The following is a 27,955-nucleotide window of genomic DNA, read 5'->3' on the forward strand; positions in this document are numbered from 1 at the left end:
AATTCAATTTAGTGAGATACTATGTGCGTGTGTGTGGAAATGAAAGAGAGAGAGAGAGAGGGTGTTCCCTGACACTTACTATGACACTGCTGTAGCCTCCCCTTCTGTCACATTCCCTTAGTTGATGCTCAGTTGGGTTAATGACTCCCATTTTCAGTTGCAGGGTAGGTGTAATTACGTGGGGTGGGTGTAATTACACGGTGTAGGTGTTTCTCGCGCATGGTCTCACTCACTGGTCCACTGTAGCTGCCAACCAACGTGACTGTGGCAGGTGTTGGCAGCACCAACCCCACCTATGGAACCCCATAAAGGGCAAACTTGATTTTTATGTGTTAACTGTTACTTACAAATTCAGATTTGCCGTGGGTTACGTTGGCTACCATTATAATTGGCTGTTTTAATGTATTTCTTCTGCAGGGGTGCAGTGTCTTGGGGCTCACATCAGCTCTTTGTGCAGACCGTCATCTAGCTGATCACTGCGCCCATACTGGTCCCACCACCACCAGGGCCTCCTGCCCCCTCTGCCTGATGTCTGTGTGTCAGTCTTTCTCTGTCACTCTCCAGGACTTTTAGCAGATGGATAAAATCCTTAGGTGTCGTTTTCCTGTTCCATTTTGAGAATGGTACAACGCTGCTACCTCTTCCCTCTACCCCACACATAGACCATGTTTTAGAACAGTTTTCTGTTCACAGGAAAACTGAGGGGCAGGGACAGAGATTTCTCTTACACCTCCCCCCACCAAGCCCCCACACATTCAGTGCCTCCCCCATTGTCAACACCCCCACCATAGTGGCACATTTGTTACAGTCGGTGAACCCACACTGACACGTCCTTCTCACCCAGAGTCCATAGTTTACATCAGGGCTCACTCATAGACTTGTACACTCTACGGGTTTGGACATATGCACCTCTTTGTTTAAACAGTTTTATATGGTAATAAAAAAGAAAAGCGTTATCATTTCTTGCTATTGAGATCAAGACTTATTAAATACAGGCTCTCATTTTGAGAAGGGGTGTATGCTACTTGGAACAAAGAGCTTCATCTAACGCACCGCCATTCCCACCCAACAAATTCCACTCTCAAATTAAAAATAAATAAATAAATAAATAAATAAATAAATAAATAAGGAGATGCATTAATCTGTGCACTGAATCCCCAGCTGTGGGTGCACATGCTGCTGACCCCTGCTGTCCCCATGGCTCTTAGTTTTCTCAGTTGCTCAGATTTAGACTGGGGTGAAGGTGTACAGGCGGCCCCACTTTTTCCAGAGGACGCGTAGTTACAGTTGGCTTGCTTATTGGATTGGTGGTCAGATGACCTTTGTTCCAGGCACAGGTGACAGGTGAGAGGCAGGCCTAATTAAAATCATTCCATGAAGCATCTTGGTCGTCGTCAATTTTCAGTGGTGCATGAGCTCCCGAGGCCTGGTCCTGAAGGAGCCATACGCTTGCTCTGAAATGTCAAAACTCAAACACTTCTCAGCTTTCCTCTTGGTTCTGTTTCCTATTCCCACCTTCCCCACAGCAGAGGCCAGGCACGCTGTTTTGAAATACTAGTGAAATTTGCAGCAGAGAACAATAAATGTATGGTAATGTCAAGGAAGGCAGACACTCCTGAGAGGGTCTCGGGGACCTTAATAAAGCATTTCAAGGAAGCAGAGTATCAAATTAATGCTTTTTGTGCTAAAAACATTAAGGTATTTAAATGTGTTATTCTAATCCCTGTTTCAGCCTGGGAACAGAAGGATCTAATATCTTTTATTTAAATCCCAGCCTTCTTAGACTGCTCTATTCTTTTCAGCCGAGTACAGGAAGAAACAGACTATAACCAGTTGATTTCAGTGAATATAAAACTGTATGTAATTCACAACATACGACCTATTAAATTTGGACGTAAAATGCAGTTGCCCAGATCTTAATATATTCAGCACCATTTAGTGGCAATGTCACCACAATCGCTCTGTTTTCTGGACATGAGATAAAATTGTCCTGGACACAAGTGCGGATGCATAAATCCTGGGCCCTCAAGTAGAGGATACTCATTTCAAAGTGAGCCCTTTCTCGGCTGCGGAGTAAAACGATCTTGAGCAGACAGGGTGTCCTCCCTTTTTCTGAGAGCGACTCTGAAAGCCTCAGCTGCACAGGCAGCATTTACAGCCACAGCGCAGGATCAGGTTATAAGGTTTTTGTTCGGCTAATAAAGACTATCAGGTTCCCTCACGACTCACAACTGTATGGCGCTTGCTGTCTACCCCCTAGGTGGGACAGGAGAGAGTGCTCATAGGGTGGTGAAGGCAGTCACCAGTCATGCAATAACTAAGATCGGTGGTAAATATATTGCCTCAGCCCCAAAGTAGTTGTCAGGGTCCCTTCCCTTTAAAATTCTTGTTTGTGGAGGAAATTTCTGGAGTTTGAAATCAATTTAGCCACCCCATATCAGGGTGGCTTCGGATGACAAGAATATCTAGTCTTAAAATTATTCATATTTAACCTCCAGGTAATGCATTCACGGTGAAAGTGCAGAATGCTTTGATAAGACACGAGCAAGTTTGATTTTCAAAGTCAATGCTAAAAGGATAATCAGGACTTAATTTTGTGCTCTGGGTGTGTGTGTAACACTAAGATAATCAATGACGCCTTCAAACTTTACATTATTATTAAATAGTGAATGGGTTAAATGAAACTTTTAAACAGCAAGGGAACTATTATTAGTAATTGTTAATAAATTAGTGGCAAATTTATATAAATAGTATTTTTAAAAAGCTCTTGTGTTCTCCCTACTTACAGCCTGCCTCCTTCTCCCTCGCCCTCTCCCTCCCCCTCGTCCCCTCTCTTCTCCTCCCCCTTTTTGGTAGAGTGTGAAACAGAGCTTGACTCCTGTTGAAAAGTTGACTTATACCTAAAGAGTCTATTCTGGAATATGGAAACATTTAACCTTAGTATTTTTGCAAAATGAATACTTATACCACATGAAAAATAATCTTTGTACTTATAGGACGCCATGGAAATTTTAACCTTTGTGTGATTTGAATTCAATATATGCCCAAATATATATGTTAAATTCCTAAAATCACCATAGAACTGCACCACCAAGACACAAAGCAAGATGCTAGTGCAGCTAGCTGCCTGCTTCTCTCCTCCACTGGCACAGGCAGACTTTGTCACATTCTGCCTGTAGCATGCATTTAACCTTCAGTGTAATCAAAGGAAGACAACCTTAGAGCTGACACTGGTCAAATGCAGGGAAGGTTCTCAAGCATGTATGTTTCAGCTTACCTGAGTAAGTAATGCCATCAGTACAGCCAAGCTTTTAGATTAGTTGCTCAACAAATCCTGGGGATATTGGCCTGTATTTCACAGGGGTAGCAGAATCACATCAGGGTTCATAGCTATTTCATGCAAGTTTTTATCAGCAATATTGAGATAGAGGCCCATCATTTTATTTAATCAGCAAATTAAATGATTATTCTCCTGGCACGGTGCTGAGTCATCATTAATAGTGCAAAGGTACCAAGGTCCTCGAGCTTGTGATAGAATGTGATAGAATGTGATATAAAGACTTGGTTGGCTGATTTCATCACCCAACATCGCTGAGTCCATTTGTAAAGACTTGGTAAGCCAGTGTCTGTTAAGCCCTCAAAGTGCTTTTGCAAGCTGATACACAAGGGCTAGCTGTTGGCTTATAACAGTCAAAGCATTATGATCGGAAGAGCCAGGGGAAATGAAAAGACCAGGCTTACATGTTAGCCTTTCCCAGGAAAGCCTTATGTGAAACCAAAGATTGTTGCCAACTATATGTCACTAAGAGCTGTCACAAAAAGCCTGACATAAGCCTATAATGTTTTTCAGGATAGAAGTAGAAAACAGAAACCCACTGGCATGTTTGGTCAGGAAGTTTGCATGTCCATCCCTAAACCACAGGTTAAGTGGCGTGTGTTTAACTATTTTCTACGAATGATAAATACAGATTTCATCAAGGTGTCCAGTCATTTTTGTGTTGCTTTTATTCTCTCCATCTCTATATGACTTTCACAATTACACATCAATAGTGTGTTTATATGTCTGTTATTTATATGGAAGTTAATGTATTTTTGTTTAAGCGGAACTATATTTTTTCTATTACTTATAGTTATGCTTAGAGATGCAATTAGTCTAAGAATCACGATTTTGGTAGTCACCGTTTAGTGAACGTCCGCTGTATAAATCTTTGCGTTAGCATTTAGGGTAGGGTGGAGAAAGGGATGGATGGGAGAGGAACGAAAGGTGAAGGTTAGAGAGACAAACATGTCTCACATAATGGATACAATCAATCACACTGAATTAATAGAGCTTACAGAAATAAATATAACTATTAAATAATTTCAGGATCAATTCTTGGAACACTGGTCATCCATGTTGTACCCCCTATGGCCTGTCACCCATCTGCTCTTTTAGGTACCTGCTGATAAGAGTAGGGAAAGAATAGTAACTGTAGACATGGGGCATTTTGTAGGAAACCCCATCTTTTACCAGTCAAGTGCGGTCTTGAAATTTTTAAGGATTGAGAGAAATTCTTCCACAGGAGGGTCTCCATAACACCTTAATCTTCAGAGGAAATGCTGAAACAGCCAAAGCTAGGAATGCTCATCCCTGAAAGTGTGTTGCTCACTTGACAACTCGGTATATGGGGTTGTGCTCTCAGCCCTGTATCTTCATGGATTGTACTTTCTCTGTAAGCACCTCATTCTGTTGTTTAGAGTGTGTTCTACTCTAGCCCCCACCTTTATGAGGCTGCCTCTTGGCCAGGCCCTGTATTCCTTGGCATACAACCTGAGCTGCGTCTCTAGTTGTTGGATCTTTCTGAGGCACCATCTTGGATGGCTTCCTTGTGTATAATATGGCTCCTCTCTATGTGTAAGTTTTTGAGTCTGCTTTCCAACCATTGAGTGATTGTGTTTCGGTTTCACTTCTTTGAGCCTACACTTAAAGCTGGTCTCGGGTACCTACTGGGTTCACCTGGACATACTCTCCTGCCTCCGACTTGCCCCCTTCCTTGCAGCCTCACATCTTCCACCATGCTCTAGCGACCATCCCAAGCTGCCAAAATCATCTGCTTTTGGAGCTTGGGGCTACAGTGAGATGTACCAAAAACTGAGACATGAGTTTAATTTGAGAGAGTCACACATTTTGGGTAAGAGCACAGATGTAGGACATTCCCAAAGGGGATAACTGTCCAAAGGTTGGACAACTGGCCCTGTGTCAATGCACTAAATGCACCTAAAGAAAGAGCATGGGGGTCAGAACAGTGTTGGTCAGCCAAGGATGTACTTATTAAACAGATAAGTAGGGTAGTTTAATTATTTTTAGATTTTAGACTCGTGTTAGGTGTTTGTATATCTACAAAGTCTACATGAGATTTTTTCAAGGTGCTGCAATTTTTCAAATACTTAGGATCACTGACTGCTATAAGAAATAAGATATAGTATTTTATATCAATGATTTTTTAATCAAAGAATGTCTCTTTCACAAGGATATTATCTTTCAGTTAATGAGAAGATGGAAACTTTCACAAATGAAATCATATACAGTGGTACCTCGGTTTTCGAACGTAATCCACGAGTTCTAAAACATTCGAAAACAGCCGACAGCGAGGCCTCAGGATCTACCACTCAGTGGAAGCCGCGTGACATGTTTGACTTCTGAGTCATGTTTGAAAACCGAAGCGTTTACTTTCGGGTTTACGGTATTCCTAAACCAAAATGTTCATCAACGGAGACATTCGAAAACTGAGGTACCACTGTATATTGGTTCTTGCTTTGTTCAAAAATCTTACAAAGTACTGTATACCTTATTTTGGTTTGTATTTTCCCCTCTGACCCACTTATGTGAGACACTCAGATTGGAAGACCATCTTCAATGAAGTTGCAACCTAAATTTGTACTTAACTAATTTGGGTTTAAAAGCAGAGGACCTCCATGTGCAAAGCTTGAAAGAAGGGGCCGAGATGCAGTGTTTCCACTCATTGGTTGTTCAGTGTCACTCTGTGAATATTTTGCATACGTCTTGTGTATGGAAATGTAAGCTTCACTGATTAAACCATTTGAATAAGACAGAACTTGTGATGTTGTCCAGGCCAGTGCTGGCTGCTTCAGTGTGGTCCACAGATAAGTAGCACGACATCACCCGGCAGCTTGTCAGAATGTGCATTCCCGGGGCCCACTCCAGACTTCCTGAATCAGAATCTGTATTTTGATAAGCTCTCTAGATGATTCTGATGCTTACTCAAAATTTAAGACTTAGTGATCTCAGCCACTGACCTTGAAATCTCTTTTTTCAGTCATAAGGGCTGTCTATTTGGAATAAAGAAGTTTGGACGTCCAATTACCGAAAGTATTTAGTGACTCTGGTTAATTAGTAAGTGTTGTAGCCCTGGCTGAAATCCTCCTCGATGCTCCCGGGAGGAGTTCCTTTAACTCCTCTGGCTCAGCTGAGCTCAGTTTACAAATCAGTCATGAAGGCCAGTCTCTCTTTGATAAATGGGACAGCTGAGCTCTGAGAAGGGAAGGGACGTGTTTAAGTTTGTTCAAATGATATTGCAAGATCAGAATTTAGAAACTCAGTCTGACACCAAGGCTTCTGTAGATCAGATACATTAATGCATGATCGTTAACCCTATGAAAGCAGCTACCACTGGTCATAGTTAAGTGTTATGTTTGAAATATCCTTTGAAAGTAAGTTTTAAATTTTCAGGAACACATAGTCCTTAATTGAGGTACACCAGGATACACTTTTTATGTTAGAATCGATCATGTAAGCCAAAAGAAAAGTGGGGAGAATATCTTTCCAGTAGATTGAAGATCTTTGAATTATATTTCTATTCGTAATGCACCAAAATATGGTAGAGAAGTGCCCTGAGCACCTCGCTTGGCTTAGATGTGGTCTGGAATTCTTATTTTACCAGTTGAATGCTGGGAATACTTATTAAGTGTGGCATGTGATTCCAGGTCACAAATTAAGATTAAAAAAGAGCCGGTTTGTGCTTCGTGGTAACTCAGCATACTAAAAATACTACATACAGCTGAAGCGTAATGGTACCTATTCAGTTCTGTGGAAATTAGCTGTTTGACATATGTTGTGAACCCCTAGTGTGTGCTAGAATTATGTTTTCTCAAGGCATTACAGTTGAGGGCATAATAAATTCTTGATGAGAATTTCATGCTCCTGAAACACGGGGCTATGACTTGGTTTATATACCCAGTCAGGCTTTCTCTTTATTTTCACTTTTTGGGAAAAGGCAGCTGTTGGACTTACATCGATTTTACTTTAAGCCATCAGAATCATGACCTGACTTGACTTACTTGAGATGCAAATCCCAGCATGGCAAACATAGTGAGTATATTTGACACGCAGCTTGTCTCGTGTTGGTCGGCTTATTGCTAAACCCCCTAACATAAAAGCAGCAGCTTTAACCTCAAAGAAACCCTTGGATTTGTTTAGCAACTTCTCTATTCCATCACCACAACCCTTCCAGATTCCCACAGCGCGGTGTTCATGTGGCCGAGCTTTCTGCTCATGGGCACTTCTTCTCTCTAGACCACTTCAGGTTTGCTGATTAAGAGGCCCTGTTGCCCGATTACTTGGGTGGCACCTACAATCTCAGGGCTGGTCTAGTGCTGTTTACTGTCTGTTCCGTGCTGTCTTGGGATATCGTCATGGATGCACAAGAAGTGTTGGAGATTAAATGATGGCACCATTGGGTGAGGTTCCACTCCAGTGGGTGAATAATTGTACTGGAAGAGTGATTAGCGTAATCATGAAGAGGTGTGATTAAGGCGCTGGTTTCCAGAATCTCTGGGCTCACAGTGCCCCAGGGTCTCAGTAAGTGCTTTGTAAAGCCCCTGGGCCAAAAGAAAAACTGAACAGTTTCTAACTCTTAAGTAGGTAAGATCAAGCAATTTATGGAGTATTTAGGTCCAAACAACTTAGCGGACATTTGAAACAATAATGCACATAAATGAAAGAAGTAATATTTATTTTTCATCCTTAAATAATCATAATCACTTACCAACGGCATGGGATGATGCACCTGCTGAGCACTGTACGACTTCTCAGACTTTGAAGTAAAAATGGATACTGCCTCCCTCATTTCCTGTTCTCCACTGGCTTTTTTTCACAGTGTATTTGCTTTTTATCATAGCAGCCCTGAAAACTCAGCTTCAGAAAGATGTGTCATGCACAGGAAGGTAGCGTGTCTAATGTAGAAACTACGAGCTGCTTTGCGCTAGGTTTTTGTATCACTACCTGAAAGATGTTGCTGCATTTCCCTTGAAAATGTATAATTTCCCACGATAGCACCCCAGGGGTACCTCCACACGCAGTTTGGGAATCATGGGTCAGATGACATGCAATTCTCAGAAGTGTCCATTTTCTTCCCCCAACAATTGAGGTTTTGCAGGCGGGTAGGAAATCACATTTGTTTCGCACGTGATAGTAAGCACGATGCTTTCACATAAATACATCACAACCATCTCATTCTCCAAATTTCATTGATGAAAAGACAGGAACTGATAAAATTATTCTCCCTGTGTACATAGTTCATATGGGGCACAGAAAAAGTCATGCTCAGTTATTTAACTTTGAATCCTAGATCATCTTCTCCATATAGTATTTGATCTCGGCATCTACTGAGTTGAAAAATAACACGAGAAATCACATTTGTGTAGCAAATTAGAATAGTGAGCTGTGTCTGCCAATCAGAAATTTAATGAGAGAGAGAGGAATGGAAAGATCTGCCCTTGGCTCCAAGTGTCAGTTGCTCGAACATGGAGGGAATAGGTACAGTTTATATCCCTGTGTGTTAAAATTGCTTATGTGTAGCTGTTGGGAGGCTCCATGATAAATGATAGTAAAGCTTCCAGTAATTTCTCTTTAGGCTACTTTAAGGTCAGTCTAGCGTCTGCTGCCAGGGAGATGGTGCATCTGCTCTCAGCTGTCTAGAATATCATACTTGGAGCTATTTTTAAGCTCTGAAGCATGCCCATTAAATAATGGTTGAAGGACCTGAGACGTAGCCAGCAGAGACAGATTTAGAAGGAAGGGTGTGATGGGGTGTCTTTATATTTCCACCTTCCTAATATTTGAAAGAAAAGTTATGTTTGTTCTAGTCTAGTGCAGAGGACACAATTAGTACTTTAACTATGCTTACCAACCATAAAAACGTAATAATAATTTTCCGTGATTGCAACTACCCCAGGAGGCTGAAAAGTCCCTTCATTGAAAATCCCTGTGAAAACGATGAAAGAGATATCAGATCACACAACATGGCTTCTAAAGCCCTTTCAGTACTTAGACTCTGTTTTTCTAACTTGCTGATTTTCATTTCTTTGTAACTGAGCAATGGCTTTCAGCGTACCTGTGCTTTAGATTCAGCTTGCTGTTTCACCAAACACGTTTTCCTTCCAGAGTTGGTAAAATGTAAGTTTTCTGTTGGAAACAGGCATTTTTGTGGGTTGGAGGCCCTTTGAAAGCTCATAGTTCTACTGGGAAAATTTTTGAGTGTCCGTTCTAGCTTACAAGTCTGGTCTCTGTGTGGCTGCGTCCAGTATACCTCTGGGAACTCAGAAAGGTCTTTTACTGTGTGTGTGTGTGTGTGTGTGTGTGTGTGTGTGTGTGTGCTGTTGTTTTTGTGATTCGGGACTTTACCTGTAAATTTCCCAAATCAAATAGCTTACAAATTCAGAATTTAAAATAAAAATATGTTAGTCCTGAGGAATCCATCCTTCTACCCTGCTGTCCTCTGCTTCACTACAGTTAATGTTGTGTGCTTTATACAGCATAGATCTGTATTGGGTCTTCTTCCCAGATGACTGCAGGGCTTATGAGCAGTAACCCACCTTCTGTGATTCCTTGTGGACACAAGCCCTCTTAGGTCGAGGCTGCTCACGTCTTCCCCTTTGGGCTGTGCTGCTCCACAGTTCAGCCTTAGTAGACCTTTGACCCCCGTGAGTCCCCTTCTTAAATCCTCTGCCTTGGCTGTCCTTCACATGCCATCTCCATCTCTGGGGTGGACTTGGAGAAGCCTTCCTTCTTTCCTCTTACTCTAGTCCTCTTTCTGTATTTCTCAAGTTCTGCCAACTTCCTTTCCCTCTTGTGAAAGCAGAGTTTATGGAAAATTCCCTTGCCAGCCCTAGGTTGTGTGTGGCATACAGCAAAGCAAAAATGGAGAGTGTACTCGTTTTCTGACTTACTGGGAAGACATTTCCTAAGGCTTCTATCACCCGCGTAAGTGCCTGTATCTTTCAGGAGGGCACATATGCCCGTGGGGAGTTTGCACGTATGGCTCCCACTGAGCAGAGTGGTTACAAATGAGCTGTGTTTGAAGTTCGTTCTGAGTTGTATATTTCATCTGTGCAGTTGGCAAATGCTTGAGAGCCACAAGCTACTGTTTTCTGAAAGCTTCTTTGCACACAAACATAAAACGTATGTATTGAATTTGGAAATTGTCCAGTAACTGCCCTTTTAATGCAGCTAAATGTAGTTTACAGCTGTTTCCTCTGGAAAGACACATATAGTCGTCATTGCTCTTCCTTCTCTTACAGAGTGTCTCCTCTGCAGAAGTCAGAGATAGTGGACGTGGTTAAGAAGCGGGTAAAGGCCATCACCCTCGCAATCGGGGACGGTGCCAATGACGTCGGGATGATCCAGACAGCCCACGTGGGCGTGGGAATCAGCGGGAATGAGGGCATGCAGGCGACCAACAACTCAGATTACGCCATCGCACAGGTGAGACGCATGGTTGACCAGCTGTCTCATCCTGTTGACACCCTGTGGCCATGAAGATCTGGTTGGTGTTTTAGTCCAGCCCTGAAAACTCCGGCACCCCCCTTTCAGGTTGCCATAGGTGAACCACCAGTGTACTTGATTTTCTCTGTAGTCCTGAGCTTGTGCAGTTTGGAGGCCCGGTCCTGACCATCGGGTTTCTCTTGGCCAGCCGTGTGGTCGGCCAAGCTTTCTGTCATCCAGGCAGGTATCATTGCTGACAAATAGGTCCCTGGTCCTGCTAGTAACGATCTCTTACCTTTAACTCCCGCCTGTGTTGCATGTGCTTTTCCTTACGCCACCCTGTGCCAAAGAGCGGCCATGCTCATAGCATCCACTCTCTACAATTCCCATCGTGGGGTCTCCCCTCTTTTTCAGAGGTGCTAGAATGTTTTCCCATCAGGCATTTAAGTTTGGGGGAAAGAAGGGGTTTTTCAGCTGCCACCTGCTCTGTAGCTAAGACCAGGGCACTGCCCACAACCACTGCCGTGAGCGCCACGGGGGGTTGGGCCATAACTGCCCTGTGGTCAGTGGCAAACAGCCTCCTGCGCTTAGGCCAAGCTCAGCCTATTCCCCTCTGGAGGGAACAGCGCATGCAGAGGGCTCTCTGATGCACTGGGGGTGCTGTACAGGTGGCCCGAGGATGAAAGAAACGTCTGCTCCTTCATGACAGCCAAAAAGTGAAGAGTCAGCCAACCTCCTGACCCCTAGGTACGTCTCTAGACCATGTGGCCTGCGTGATCACACAGAAAACCTAGACGTGACAGTGAACACAGAACGTTTCCTCCTCTCTCCTGATTGCAGTAGGCTATGATTCAATGCTCCTTGTTTGCTGGGTAGCTGCAGTTCCTGTCTTTCCCCTGTGCTTAATCTCTTGAAAAATGTGTTAACCTTAATCACATGAACGCAAATAATAACGGCTTTTTCTCTCATCAAGCTGCAACCAGAGGCTGCATATAAAGGGGAATGAGCTTCCAGCCACCCCAGGGCTGTAGGCTGGTCCTCTGCAGCTCTGGGGCTCCACCTCCCCGAAGGAGGGCTCTGCATTAGATCACCTCTCAGATTCCCTCCCAGCTCGTGGTTCTGCAAACCCAGAGAGGAATTACAAAATCCTCATGGCTCCGAAAAGTACATGAAATCAATCTTGTGCCTTTGTTGATTTCAAATAAATCCTCAAGATAAGTCCTCCAAGTAGGTAGAAGGAATTCTGATTTTACAGGTGGGAAAACTGGGGTGCCTTCACATTAGGTACTCGCCTCAAGTCCGAGCATCCAGGGTCAGAGAACACCAGACCTGCGTGTGACCTTGGGGACCAGCCCCACACACCTGCCCGTTTACTTTCCTGAGTCAACTACTCCAAGGCCTGGGGGACTCACGCTTCCTGTAGTCTGTCAGCAACTGTAGATGTTATACACCCCAGCATTATTAAATACTTGAGTTATAGCATCATATGGCTGGAAGGGATCTTTAGAGGTTTCCTAGGAGTTCCAGGCAAATATTTGTCTGTCTTTTTCTTTAAAATGTCTGGGGAAGGGTGATTCTATGACCTGCTCTGTTGAAACTGCATACTAATAGGACGTGGGACTTGGAGCAATTGCTCTCTTCATATTAAAAGCATCAAAGAAAGGTAGAGAAGGGAGCAGGGTTTTATAACCCTGTTTAGGGGTTTTCATGCCCCTCCAGCATAATAGTCACCTCCACCAAAGGAACTGACGAAAGCCCCCCCCACCCCATGTCTGTGGGTCTTCGTTTCTCCTCCCCTAACTAGGTAGAGGTCCCATTATTTTAGGGCAGGGTTCCTCCTTGCCTCACAGCCTCTCTGCCCAACAATGTGCCTCTTCTGTGATTACTAAGTGGGAAATGCCACACTTTGATGAATTCCAGCCTGTCTTTATCTGTTCGTTTCAATGTGGATGAATATATTTTTTATTGGGTTTTTGAGACAGTGCCCTGTAGAGTTATATACAGAAAAAGAACATTTGAAGACTCTTCCTTGGAAAAAGGACGAAGTAGGCAACACTGTGGTTCTGTTTCCTTCCTGCCTGCCTGTGCTTTTTCCCACGGGGGCGGTTCCTGGGACTGACAGCTGTCTGCTGATTTGCTGCCTTGCCTGTGGGCAGCCTACACTGGCACCTGGAGCCTTCAGCTGCCTCTTCTCCTCAGGAGAGTCATTCCTGCCCCCGACCTTCTTAATGTTTTCTGAATGACCTCTTGAAAACAGCATTTTGATTTAGGGTATTTTTTTTTTTTTCCTGAAAATAAATCATTGTAGCGCTAAAGCTGAGACCTTCTGGATGATTCCAGCAGATGTTCTCTGTGCCCATTGAAGTTTACCATCAGGGGGTCCAGGTCAAATACAAACTTCCTTTTTATTTGTTTGGCTAGTTATTTTATGATTCCCCCTTCCCCTTTGGAATTCTTAATAACCCTTTATGGGCAGTTTTATTTTGCCATGTGCACCTACTCCTGCCATTTTGAAGTCGTCATTTAGCTGTTGGAACATGGAGGTGAGGGCCCTGCCTCACCTGATCTTCTGGAAGAGCTCCTCGAAAGGTGCTGTCATACCGATTGAGTCCCCTTCTTTAGTACTAATGATAATTATTATGTGGCTCCCTCTTGAAAAGAATTTTTTTTAAAAAATGTTGTGTTTTCCATCAGAGTCTTTCCTACAGCTAGTTAAATTTAATTTCAAAAGTTACCTGAAATTAATAGGACATTTACAATAGCAGAAGAACTTCTAATATTTGCGGACGTTCCCAGTAACGCCTGATTATCTCTCTTGGGACAGCCCTGGGGTTGGAGCTTGTCCACTGCCCTGTGACTTAGCACAGGGAATTAAGGTTTCCATCCAGGGCAACCATGGGGGAAATTCAAAGTGGTGTGAGGCTCGCTGAACGTACAGAAACCGTGAATTGAAGCAGGCGTGTTGCTAACAGTGCAGTCAGGCCAGAGCACAACACAATCCACAGCACCGAAAACACTCATTTCCCTCCCTCCAGCTCAGTGCTCACACTCTTGGGGACCTTCATGACATAGGACACAGGAGGCCAAGCCAGGCTAGGGGGGACTGAGGCGACATGCTTCAGGTGGTGCCCAAAACCCCCTGCCCTAAAGAGGATTCAATATATTTATTGGAATATTCGGATATTGCTGAGTATTTCAAAGTGTAAGAGCCATTACATTCCTCTCACCTTAGTCTGTTAGCTGCTAGTTGGTTTTTTGTTTCTCCTGACTGCGTAGCACTGTAGCAAGAGGTGCCCTGTGCTATGGAGGCAAAAAAAGGAGAATAAAATGGGTACAGAAATAGAAGGTAGAGGGTGCATGCGTCTCTGTGTGTGTCTGTGTGTGTCCATACTCATGTGTGTGTGTCTGTATGTCTGTAATTGTTTTCAACCCACAGGCTATCAGTGGAAATAGGGCAGGGGTACATGTATGCCCCTTTTCAAATGGGTACTCGTACTCGAGTGACCCTGTCTCTCGCTCCCATTGTCACCATAAAATCTGTGATTGAATAGAGGTATCTGATTCAAATTGTACTTTTCTTCCAGTTCAGGTGGTCACCTTCTTTTAATAATTAAGACCCTCAAAAAGCATCTGCATGAATTGAATTTCATGAGCATAACAATTAGAAGTCCAGCCACATGTTTGGGGCAAATAATTATGTAGCTCAGAGAGGAGACGTGAGCTGTTCTCACTGGGGCCTGTAAGCTCCATCTTCAGTTTTCTAAAGTGAATGGATTTCTGAGGTTATCCACAAAATCTGATTTTCTCTATTACCTTCCCTGTCCCTCCCGCCAAAGGATGTTTTGTGACTTTGACTCCTAAACGAAGCGCTCCTCTGAACTGTGTTTTCCTTTTTCAGTTTTCCTACTTAGAGAAGCTCCTGCTGGTTCACGGTGCCTGGAGCTACAACCGGGTGACCAAGTGCATATTGTACTGCTTCTACAAGAATGTGGTTCTCTACATTATCGAGGTAAGTCAGGGACTTCTCCCTCGAAGAGGGAGGCCTTTCTCAGAGGGCATCTTTGGTATTTCAAGTCATTGCCAAGAAGGATTTTTGTTAATGTCAAATTAAAGAAAAGGTGCTGCTGTGACCTATGGAGACCTGTGACACACATAACCTCTGAAGTTAGGGATACCTTCCAGATCTAGGTCCTCATGTTGAGTAACCATAGCCAGGAGTCTGCAGCCTTCTCTCCGACAATATGCCGTCCCCCGTCCCTGATGGGTGGACGAAGGACTTCTCTGTTCCAGTGTTCCTCGTGGCCTGAGTAGATGTTGCTGTCACTCACACCCTCCTCCCAGGGAGGTCAGAGCCTGGGCAGCAGTGTTCACACCTTTCTGGGTGGGCACTGAGACGTTGCTAGGCAACCCAGTCATTCTTTTTTTTTTTCTTTACTAGAATACAAGGGCCTGATTTCTTGCTGGATTGCTCATGGAATCTGCAAGTTTCCTGAGCACTGATGCATTGCTTCTGGGATATCTGGAAGCCACTAGTTAAATACCTAGGGAAGGTGTGGAGGTGAGTGGAGAGTAAACCAATAAGGTAACTGAGAAGATCTCAAGGAATTCATTGAATTGTCAGACTGTTTTTCAAGATGCTGGTTCAGTTGTAACTGAAATAAATGTGCTTGCTAGAGGGACTAGTGGGGAGAGGGGCGGGTCCAGGAAAATGTAGAAAAGGCACTTTTTGATTGCTCTCAGTGGGAATACCAGCCACCTCCTTTAAGAATAGTTCTGCTGCAAACGTGTGGCTTCTGAGGCCATGATGACTAATAGTTTTCTAGATATGTTTAGAAATGTGGAAGCAGTCAGTCCCTCTATGGAAAAATAGAAAAGCAATGTTAATTGTGTATGGTGTTGATTTCTCATTCTGTTATGGGTTATTTTGGTCTGATTTCTCAACTCTTGACAGAAATAATAACCAAGGCATAGATCAACTTTTTCTGATGTGGTCCCTTAATATACTCAGCTCAGATCATTTGACAAGTGGTTTGCTAAAGTAACTGTGACTCACCATTTTTTTACCAAATTGTCTCCTCTTTCCTGTTGGATATTCAGGTGAAACATATACGTTCACATCACTGACTCTAACTAAACTAGTAATGAGTAATTTTCCTGAGTTGTGCAGGTTGTTTGCTGCACAAGGTTGCCCAGCCAAAGGGTTGTAAATGGGGCCGATAGGACAACCTGGAAAAAGAGATGCATTTTCCTACTTTCCCCATGGCCAGCCTACTTGCCTTGTCTGCTCATCTTGTGCTATAATATTCAACTCAGCCCACTCGAAGTAAGACCTTTCAGATGTTATATGTCATGGATTTTGTCGTTTCTGTCTTTTTCCTGTCCACATTTTTACAATTCCCTTTTGACCCTTATAGGTGTTTGTCCCCTCTTTCTGTGGCATTTTTTGCATCTGTGATAGGAGTCACTCCTAAATGTCACTTGGAGTCAAAGATAATTAGTGCTGTGGACCAAAGTAAAGGAATATTGGAATTCCCATTCCCACATGTCATCCCAAGTTCCACATGCGTTATAAGCTCCTGTAGCTGTTGGCTTCACAAGGTTTCTTAATAATCTGGTTTTCCTCACCATCAGCAAATTACAGATAGTCTAGACTTCTTATCAAGACATTCTGCATGAAGCTCCCAACCCGCTAACTTTCCAGAGCATCCTCTGGGGCCCTTTTCAGTCATTTACACCTACTATCTTGCCTTTAAAAAAAAAAAAAAAATCTTCAAGTGGGCTGAAGATGAGAAGAGTACAATTTTAGTCTGTCTGGAAATTCTATTTGGAATGAGGCCCTGAAAATGCCATGTGAATGCCTTAAATTAATGTTTCAGTTGGAGCTGGGTAACAGTTGCTAACTGGTCTTGTGTTAACAGCCTTTTAAAACATTCTTTACAAAATTCAAAATAAATAAATAAAACGTCTCCACCACTCTGTGCCGTTTGCTAGTTGGTATTTCTAGGAGCTATTAATTTGAAAGCCGAGAAAACAAAGTCCTTGACTGAGGCCAGACAGTTAGAGCGTTGAGTTGGACAGTGTCTGCTGTTGCCACTGGACTCTGTGGTCCCAACATGCACACCACATACAATTTTAAAAACAGGGAAGTGCTCGTGGCATGCTATTTTAGTGTGTTTTGAACTGAAAGATTGAAGATTGTTGTAATTTCATTTGCTTATTTGCAAGGAATAGTTTTGCATTCTAAAGGTTTTGTAATTAATTACTTAAGTGAGAATAATTTAAATATATTACATATTTCTCTTAAATGGTCTCTTGTAACTCCAGGAGAAACCCTTGGCAATAGCCAGTATGTTCTCATCTCAAGTGTCCTCTGATATACGTCACTGTTATTAGTCATTTAAAAAAAAACAGTCTAAAAGCAATTTGGCAAATTAAAAAGATACATACATCAGCATGTATGTGTGTGTGTGCAACACACACACACGCATAGTTTTAGCCGTTATTATCAAGATCATTATATGATTTGAATTACCAATAAAGGTTGTGTAAAGTATGAGCTCATGATGTAATACAATCTACTCACTTAGTCTGCTAACCTATAAACATTTTTTCTGTAGAAAGAGTGCGTGGCTATATTCTGATTGCAATATGGAATACACATGGAAGGTCTCTTCACTTTCATCTCGAACCCCCTTATGTATATTCTTTTCTGTATTTACAGAGATGTTTACATATACAGACAAATCAACATTTTTACAAAAAATTGATCAGACTTTGTAATACATTTTGCAATTCATGTTTTACTTAACAGGGTACTTTGATCTCATTCTGGGTTATTACATACAGATCCATTGCATGGTATGTCATAGTATAGTTTCCTACAATCTATTTAACCATTCCTTCATTGATAAGTAGTCACATCATCTCCAGTTTCACCCACGAAATCTTTTGTAGAAAGTCTGCTTTCCCCTTAAGCTGGCCGTAAATATTCCACCAAAATGATACAGGTCTAATTAGACCATTTACGCAGCCCCATGAACATAACACGTTTATGTGTTCCTATCTGTACCACCAACCCTTTGTTGCTGACAGGTCTTACATAATGATTGCTTGGTGTGCTACATCAAGTTTATTCTGGCAGAAGTAACCATGGGTTTGAGTGATTATAAAATAGAAACAAAATGATGAAATCAGTAATTTCATGGTGGCCCCAATCGTAGGTAAAAGTAAAAATACATACGGCCTTTGCTCTCCGTCCCTTTTGTTACTGCCTTAATTTATTACTGTTGCGAAAACTGCTAATTTCGCCCCATCAATCACCTATCATGCAGTCGGAATGAGCTTTCTGGAACAGTGTCTGGGACATAGGTGCTCAAAAATGTTGGCAATGAGTGAGTGAATGAATGTCTCCACTGTCTTCAACCTCTGCAAGGGTTCTAGTGTCTTCCGATGAAATCCCCTCTCTCCCTCTGTGCCCCTGCTCCTCGTGGTCTGGATCCCCATGGTCGCTAGCCCCGTCTCCCACCATGACATCCCTCCGTATTTTGCTTTGAATCAGTGCTATTGAAATATAATTAATACACAGTAACATACACCTTTTTAGGTGTACAGTTCTGGGAATTATCATGAGAAACTAACTGGCAATTTTCTGTCTGCCTCCTGTAAACTATGACAATAATGTGACAAAGCATTCTGGGGATGGACAGTGCTGATGGCTGTACAACAAAGTGTGTCTACTTAATACCACTGAACTGTACACTTAAAAATGATTAAGATGGTAAACTTGATGTTATGTGTATTTTACCACAATAAAAAAATGCTAAACCATTTTAATAGAGTGTCACAAGCTCTTTGCCATTCTGGTCACCTTGAGGGAAACAAAAATGTGTAGACAGATCATAGGTTTTGTAGTGTTCATTGAAGGTTTGAAGAACAAACTTTGTATGTCGTTTTGTTTTGTATTAAAACCAATTAAATGCCAGGTGTTGTGGCTGTGAGCAGATGGACCATATTTCTCAGAAGGTAAAATCCTGTTGTGAGCTAGACTGCACAGAACTTCATAGCCTTGCCGGGCAGATGGGATTCCCATCAGCCAGCATTCCTGGTGTGTCTGTGTTGAGCGGGGGGCAGGAAAAGGAATAAAATTAGCAAAGGCAACGGTATAGGGCTGTATGGGATAGATGAGTAGCCACTGAAGGGAATATAAACGACCAGACATGGGTTTCGTCACTATTGGAAGCTACGAAAAGGAAGGGATTCCTTTTTCATTCAGGAATAGACAAGTGACATAGTAAAAGTGATTTCAGAAAATTCGTCAATATGTAGGGCAGATGGTAAACAGAGACCTTTCATGTAATTTTGGAGTTTTAACTGGGGGCTTAAATCATGACCATTATGCAACTATTGCCCAATTTAATTTATAAGCAGAAAAGAGACACTGATTTTTAAAACTCTTTGATTTTGACAATGGGAGGAATTTATCTTAAACACAAAAATTGGGGGTAGGGAGGTTAGGGAAGGACCTATAACTTTTTGAAGTCCTGATGTGACCACTTGGTAGTAATTCCTAAGAGAGGGTCAATTAAAGTCTTTAAAGTCCCTATACTATTTAACAAACTAGCAGTTGGTTATTCAGAATTTTCCGAATAGAGCACATTTTCAAAGCACAGCAGCATCAGCATTTTAAGCATTTACTAGGTGTGCATTTGTCCATGGACATTCTGAACCCCTAGGAAAAGGTTATTCTGAATGGATAAACTTTTAGTGGTAATAAAATGCAAATAGAAAAATAACAGGAAAATTGCTTGAATTTAACCTATATTTCAAAAAATTATGGTATGGATGTCTTGTAAAGTTTGGTATAACATAAAAAAGATACACTAAATTATCTTTGAAATAGAAATGAAACTTTGAATTTGTGAGGGTGATTAGTTGGTGTTTCCTAATACTGAGAATAACCATAAGATATAAATATAGATGTGAAAAAATGGGAATTTTATACCACTTAGAGTGTCTACTTATTTTGGCAACACATATAAGGAATTTTAATGTTTTCTTGGGGTCATTAAACCAGTATGGATACAGGCCAGAAAATAGGATGCATGTTTAGCATGGATGGAGGTCTGGAAATATTATCATTGAATGGGGAATAAAGATTTAAACCATAGGAATTTTGAGGCCAAATGAAACCTAACCAACAAAATTCAGTTGAAAGCAAGTTAAGACTTGTCGATATCTGAAAAGCCTAAAACAATCAAACAAACAAAAAACCTGAACTCTAAAATACTACAGGACGTGAGAAAAGCCTTACCAGCATTTTGTTTTGTGTGTCTTCAAACTAAAACAGTAAAATGAATTATGGTTCGTGTATAAACTGTCATTCTTAGAGGAGTACTTTGAATTTATTTTTTTTTGAAAACATATACATATTCTCTTAAGCTGTTTTACATTTTTTTCTGTTGGACCTGTGAGAGGTTTGGTTTTTCCCTCCATTTTCCAGGCCATCGTTGTTTGAAAATAATTATATCTAAATTGCTTATAGGCAGCCCTTCTTTCATTTACTGTCTGATTGACTTCTTGTTTAGGGAGCTTAATTAAATCTGTTAATGTGGATTTGGTCAGCATATTCCAAACTGGTGTCTATTTCCCGATAATAACCCCGAGTGCATTGTAAATGGTGAAAGAAGGTACTGACTTGGGCAGATTGTGCTTTAAATGTTAAAATCAACAGAGAGTAGATGTTTTAAACCATGAACAACATTTTTTTCAGTAACTTTTCCCTTTTGGCTATAATACATGATTTAAATACGTCTGGAAAAGATGTATTTCATATTTGACACACAAGAAATCTCTTTATGGTAAAAGACAAAAATCCTGATAGCTAAGCTTTCCTCCTCTGGCCTGTGCATCTGCCTTGTCAGAGGTTACTTTATGTTTCCTAATACAGATTCATTATTTGAGGGGCTAGACTTGCAGTCATGAGCTCACTGCTGTGTAGCATGTTAATAGGTAAAGGTGACTTGAAAACCACAGTCAACGTATGGACCTTTCTCTGAAGGCTGCAGCTTCATCAAATCTGAAACCATCCGTTTCTTATAAAAAGCTTTAATCAAGTGTTGACACCTAGCCTGTGGCAACAGAATGCTAAGACCAGCTCCGCAAAGTTCCCCATTTAATGGTGGGTAGTGCTGCTGTGTGTGACATGGGAAGTGTTCTGATGGTTGTATGCACAGGTCTGATGCCACACCCATTCCAAGAAATCCCAGCTTGTACATCCCAACCGTTCACGGTTACCTGGGTGCTTCCTATTTTTGTGCTGGGAGCTGTTGAACAGTAATTACAATTTGAATGTTGGAAGAAGGACTGTTTCTCCCATTGGGCAATTTAAAAAATGGAAGTTAACTAGAAACATTCTGAATAGTACGGTCGTTGCCTCTTGCATCCTCGTTCTCCAAGTCAAGCTCCCTTGGGTCATGGGATGGAGATGAACAGGACAGAGCCCTGGCTGTTGGAATCGAGTCGGGGGTGCAGATACGAACTCCACAGTGACGATGTGGCGCCTCGGGTGCTGGCCTCCAGGAAGTCAGCCTGCAAGGAGAGCTCTCAGGAGTGGTGCTTCACCGCGGGGTGGCCTCAGGTTTCCAGGATGAAATGAGTTAAGACCTGAAGGACGAGGAGGAACTGACCAGGTGCAGGGGTTGGAGGAGAAGTTACGTCAGGATGCCAAAGAGAGGTCCGCACCTGTCTTTCCCATCCACCCTCTCTGTGTATTCCAGCTCAGTGATAAATGTCAGAAGTCAGCCCAGCCGTTAGTAAACAACAAGAAAGAGTGCACTTTGTTGGGGTGTTGCGTTTCAGAAGGAAGGTGGCTGCAGAACTAGTTAGACATGGGCTCAGTCCTAGTTGCTTGCTGCAGCTTATAGAGCTGGGAGTTTATTAGCAAAAGGGGGAGGGGGCAGTGGTAATTATAAAGCCAGAGAAATATTAGCAGTCTGGAAGGATTCCCCTACAAGATACAGCATCACTTTGAACTTTATAAAAATAGACTCTTGCTGCCTTTTCCATGTGACAAATATATGCTTTTTCAAATGATGTTTTTGCAGCTGCTTTTACCTAAAAGGATCATGTAAAGACCCCACCATCTAAAAACAACTATATTTAGGCATTGATGTGCTAAAAATTGAGTCTCTACTGCCATAAAATGTTTAAACCTTCTTGGAATTAAAAAAAAAAAAAAAAAAAAGCACAAGGCCATAACAAAACCATTGCAAAAGGACTCACAGGGAGATGAACTTTGAGAGGTCTGTGGTGTGCTGGGGCTGGGCTTTGTTCTCGGTGCCCATTTCTCCTCCCTACTGGGTCCAGAGGAATCAACTGCCAGCCAGGGGGCCCAGCTCATCACCTCTGCATTAGTGCTTACCTATCCCAGCTTCCTTCCCTTCCGTAAGGTCCAACTGCAATCGGAGACAGCACCTGCGTGGCTTAGTACTGTTGCTTGTCAAGGTGGATGTGATTTCTGTTTACCAGATTGGTTCTGACTCCCCTAAGGGCAGGGACTGTCTCTCTCTGACTTGGTCCTCCCTCCAACAGGACTAAGTACACGGTGCTCAGAAACAGATTATCCATTGAACACATTTCAGTAGAGGCTGACATGTAAGAATCTATGGGGCTTTTTGGTTTTTTAAGAATATAAGACAAGATTACTTAAGTAGCATGTTATATTATTTGTCTTTCTTTTTAGGAAATGCCTTTCTGATGTAACTTAAATCTTTCCCGGTGCAATTTTCATACAGAGAGGGATACCCTCCAAGTATTAAACAAATTGTAAAATGAGTTAGTCTTCTAATACTTGGAGAGAATAAAGGATAATTTTGATCGCATCCTTTAAACACATTCCTATCTTAAACTACCTTTTATTTTGGCTGAAATTCTCAAACATATTTTCACTTTTTTGAAGTTGACTTTACCAATTAGATTTCTTTTTTTTTTCCTGCTACTTTTTCTTGTCATTTTACCCTGTTTGTATTGCTCTTCTGTATTTCTTCCTGTTCTTTTTTTTCTGCCAGTAGAGACCAGGTTTCCTAAAACTTTTTAAATCAGATTTCCTTTAATTTTTCAAATTAATTTTGTGAGAGTGTGCAGCTCAAATCCACTGATCATGCCTGTCTATCCATTTTCATCTCTGTACACCCAAATAGCACCGTTCTGCACAAGTAGATTTCAGTGACATTTGATTAAGGCTGGTGGAAAGTTCCAGATCAGGAATGGAGAGACTTCAATTATAGGTTATAGAAAAGGGAAAGTGACAACAGAAAAAAATACCTTCTTGTAGCAGGTGAAGGAGCAGATAACAGGAAGAGACGAAGGGCATTCATATCATCTCCCTCCAGTGATGGAGAATGGTCACTTTTTTTTTTTTTTTAACAGAGGTCTTTTATTTTTTTACACTTATGCCATGAATTCACAGGGAATGGGTTCCAGCAGCTCAGGCTCCTTTCCATTGGTTCTCACACAGCGGCTTCTCTGGGTGGGGCAGGCTGGCGTTTCAGTTGAACCCAGGTACCTTTCTCGTTGGCTTCCTTCTTTTTCTGATCATTTTCCTTCACCTGTTTCAGGAGGCTATCTCAGCTGTTAAGAGTGCTTAATACGCTCAATATGAACATCCGTTCTCTTGGCAAGAATCTTGCCCTTGTTTGTTTACAACAATGCCAACCGCATGCTGAGTAACACTGTAGACCCTTCTGTTTTGCCATGGGAACATTTGTGGGGCCTTCGTTTCTGAATGTGCCCATTCCCTTGATGTCTGCAATATCACCTTTCTTGTAGATCTGCACGTATGTGGCCAAAGGAACAACTCCATGTTTTGTAAAAGGCCTAGAGAACATATAGCAGGTGCCTCTCCTCTTTCCCTTTGTATTGGTCATTTTGACGAATTACTGGAAGATGGCAGTCCTGCGTGAAAAGCTGGTCACCTTTTTTTGACCATCCTATATTTGCTTGGAGAGGACAAGGAGCAGGGTGCCGTCTGTTCTGCTCCTTTTCTCTAAACTGACTTAGGAAAGAGACATCGTTTTTGGCCCCATAGTTTTGAAATACCTTTCTGTAGGCAGATAAAATGCAATTATTTATAAGGCAGTTTACCTTTTTTTTTCTTGGACTTAGGAGTGTTTGGGTTTTGACCTTTAGTTAAAATAGCTTCTCTGTTAATAAGTATCACATCAGGAAGCTTATTCCTCCCCTAGTAAATGTCTGTACTTTTAAGTGTAAATAATCTCCGTTGCATTCTGACAATTCATTTGAGCTACTGTGTTGATTTTCCAGCAGATGTCTTGGGAGCTCAGTTCCCTTCACTTCTTAGTCCCAGTGTCCTGGCAGATAGATCAAGTGGACCATTGAAAGAAGGCTCAAGACTTAGGAGTGTCGTGTATATGCTTTCTTGCCTGGTCTTTCACCCCAGGGGCAGGCACAGTAGATTAGTGCTAGTAAATACTGCCTGTACCTCCAGAGCATGCCAATAAAACAATACTGATTAAGGTATCAGGGATGCTAGGAAGAATTTATTATTGCTCCTTTAACTAAGCCGCATGTTGTGTTGAAAATCATGTCGTCAGTCACTGTCCACTTACAAGTTGCTTTTTTATAACGTTAGCCTCCATGTTAGCTTCACCTTATTAGTTTTCTATATTATTTGAATGTGTTTATTAGTGTGGCATGCCGCTTTCTTTCTTTTATAAGGTATAATTTACATGCAGTAAAATTTCCCCTTTTTAGTGTACAGTTCTGTGAGTCTTACCACATGTGTACAGTAGTGTCATTGTCACTCCTGTCAAATATAGGACAATGCCATCCCTGCCCGAATCCCCCCAGGCCCCTGTGCAGTCAACCCCTTCCCCCATGCCCAGTTGCTAGCGATGGTGGTCTGTTTTCTGACCCTATCGGTTTGTTTTCCTTCAACTGTCATGAGTGTCGTGACTAGAATGGTACCGGTCATGGTCTTCCGGTTCTGATTTCTTTCACGTGGCACAATGCACGTGAGATTCATCTGTGCTGTTGTATCGGTAGTTCCTGCCTTTTTATTGCTGGGTAGTGTTCCATTGTAAGAATAGGGTTTCCCATGGTTGGGGAGGTCTGGATGCCCAGTCCCAGGGGATTGTGAACCAAGGACCAGGAAGTCCCTGGACTCCAGGCAATATCACAGTTTAAGGAGTAAAATTTGACTAGAATAACACGACCATAATAAAACAAGATGACAGTGGTGGAGGGGTGAGTGGGCCGGGTGAACACCTCCTGCTGACCCCTCCTGGGGAGGAGAAAGGCCAAGAGCCCACAGACTTGTCTTCCTAGAACCCCTCTTCCATCTGCTGTCTCACTGGTGACTACCATTATCAGGGAGCAGCATGGCAAAGGCAGGGTGAGGTTCAAAGTCAGACCGCTTTGCTCCCAGCTCAGGCCACACAAATTTGGACACGTCTCCTGTCCTCTGTAAAATAAGGATAAAAAAGTACATACATGGAAAAGTTTGTGAGGACTAAGTGAAACCATATAGGGAAGCCCTTAGAATAGTGCCCACCATACAGTGAGCATTATTTTAAGTTGTTTAGTGTTTGTCGAAGCTTACGGCTATAATATTGTTATGGGCTTGAGGCTCTTATAGTCCCTGGAATCTGCCCACAACAGCAGGGCAGTCGACCAGTCTGCCTTTTGCTGGAAACCTTCTGGGGAGGGGGTCAGTCTTCCTTTACTGCATCTTTAGACAGCGCTCTACCTCAGACGTAGCTCTTATTGTATACTGCGGCTACGTGCAGTCACCACAGAGCAAAATAACCATGGTTAATCGGTGAGAGGAACTTGAAGTCTGCTTGCTCCTGGTCTGTGCATTGCTGATAACTGATGTGCTAATAAATGATTGTATTCAAGTAAGGTGGTCACCTGCTCATAACTGAGAAATAATTCTTCTAACATCATCTGTGGCCCGATCTTCTCCCCCAACCCAGAGTGGCATTTACGTTTTTCGTCAATTATCCTCAAGCCTTTGGTGCTCACACATTTTGCCTGGGTTACATCAAGAGTGTTTATTTTTGAATAATTTTTTTATTAGTTTCGGGTGTACACAACAACATCATAATTAGACATTTACACCCCTCACAAAGTGATTACCCCCCCAAGTCTACTACCCCTCTGACACCATATAGAGCTATTACAATACAATTGACCTCATTCCCTATGCTGTATTTTATAGTCCCGTGACTATATGCCAGTGGAGGGGGGGGTAGGGTGCCAAAAAAATGTATACAAGTGGACACTTTGGTCAGCATTGCTCAAGCAGTAGTTCACCGTAATCAGAAGTGTCTGGACGCTGATGGTAACCACTTTGAGTACCTCTTGTAATTGCAGAAGTCAAACGTGACTTGTATTCATTTTTTATTATTGGTATATATTGAGTACTACAATTTTAATATAGTTTTCCTCTTTTAAAATGTGTATACTTTTTTGGCACCCTCTGTATATAAATTATAGTTGACATTCAATATTTATTTTATATTAGTTTCAGGTGTACAGTGCAGTGGTTAGGCATTTATATAATCTATGAAGTGATTCTCTCGATAAGTCCAGTACCCGTCTGGCACCCTACTACATCAAGAGTATTTAAATGAAACATTAAAACTTGTACTGTGTCCCTTAAAATTCCAGCCCCTAAATAGTCCACTCTGCTGGAATTTGCTGGAAGGAATCCAAATGAGAGTGGTTCTTCTCCAAGAAAATGAGTTTCACTGGTTTCTCTCAAAGCCAACCCATCTTGTGTTGGCTGAAACGGGCTTCCCAGGCTGCACTGGATTATCGGGATGTCTGCCTGCTTTAGAGGCCAAAAGGAGCAGTGCCTGTCAGGACCCACTGAAAACACAGCGACCCCTCTCCCTGTGTACACACCGGGTAGGAATTGTGCTATCAACAAAGATGATGTCACTCTTGCATGTGGGTAAAATGCTATGTTGATCTTGGGTATTTTCTACCTGGGCCAACTATAGCCTTAAGGTAGCCAGATGTTCGGTCAGTTACACGTGCCTTCGGGGTGCTTTGAAATTTACCTGCTTTGGAACACTGCCCTGAGAGCAAACTACAGTGAGATATATCCTGGCCACTAGTGTATGTCAGTATGAAAATGGAAACTACGTTTTCCTGGACTCGCATTGCTGCTCTTGTTGCTGAGTATACTTTAAATTTATGAAAGCTGGGTGCATTTTGTGTATGTTGACTCTCTGGTGGGGAGGTGGGATGGGACTTGGCAGAGAAACTTAACTCCAAAAGGTACTGCTGTGAGAAATTTCTTTGCTATTTGATAGGTCATGGCAAAGGCCACGGGTATGTCTCTTGTTCCTGATCTGTTCCTCATATCATCAGCTGATGCAAAGTATGCATTTGAATTAGTGATTCTTGCTGGAAAAGTGAAAAGTTCACATTAAGTATTTCCAATATCTTCTTGCTTTAACCTTGAATGTATTGAAAAGGTTGATGGAATACTCACTCTAGGGAAGTGAGAGAGAAGCTATGGATTTTTCCTCCCACCTGAATGACACGAAGCAGATGACCGTTACCTTACACTGGTCTCCTGGGCCGGTCTTCCCAGTGGTACTTCCCGGAATAAGCACTGCCATACACTTACAAGAACCACATATAAACACATGCAATTGGGGGTTACTTTTCTTCCCTCTTTCTGTTTGTTTAGTTCAATAGAGATCTGTCTGTGAGGGGGATTCCTGGGTATGCTTCCCACAGGGACTCTACAGGAGGCCCCTTCCTGCATCTCTCCTCTTGTAACTATGCCGTGTTCACCACTTCTAGCTGGAGTCTATCCAGATAGTAATCGTGAGTGAGAATTCTGCTGCTTCTCCTTGTTTTCCTGCTTCTATAGTATTAGTCACAACATTAACCCCACAAGTGATATCTGCCCATATCAAGAAATGTTCATCAGTGATTTCTAAACAATAAGCAAAAATGGAAAAACAACCCAAAAACCTAAATTCTACTTACAGCAATTAAGTCTTTATTGTTGCTAATTAAGTTGGTAGAATGAATTCTAAAGAATAAAATTAGAATAAATTTTAATCAAGTTTTTCTGCCTACGATGAGTTAGATGTACACACACAGAGAGAGAGAGACATACACATACATACATATGCAAACACATACATCTAT

The 27,955-nt window shown here is 42.1% G+C and overlaps 1 protein-coding gene across 1 annotated transcript in view; it reads left to right on the plus strand.

Moving 5' to 3' along the window:
* Positions 1 to 27,955, plus strand: part of ATP8A2 (ATPase phospholipid transporting 8A2) — a 418,517-nt gene that overhangs the window by 200,212 nt on the left and 190,350 nt on the right. Inside the window, exons 20-21 of the mRNA XM_074330045.1 lie at positions 10,579 to 10,762; positions 14,661 to 14,771. Coding sequence (XP_074186146.1) covers positions 10,579 to 10,762; positions 14,661 to 14,771 — 295 coding nt within the window. The remainder of the gene's footprint in view (positions 1 to 10,578; positions 10,763 to 14,660; positions 14,772 to 27,955) is intronic.

This window comes from Rhinolophus sinicus, linkage group LG04, assembly GCF_036562045.2.
Source record: "Rhinolophus sinicus isolate RSC01 linkage group LG04, ASM3656204v1, whole genome shotgun sequence".
NCBI lineage: Eukaryota > Metazoa > Chordata > Mammalia > Chiroptera > Rhinolophidae > Rhinolophus > Rhinolophus sinicus.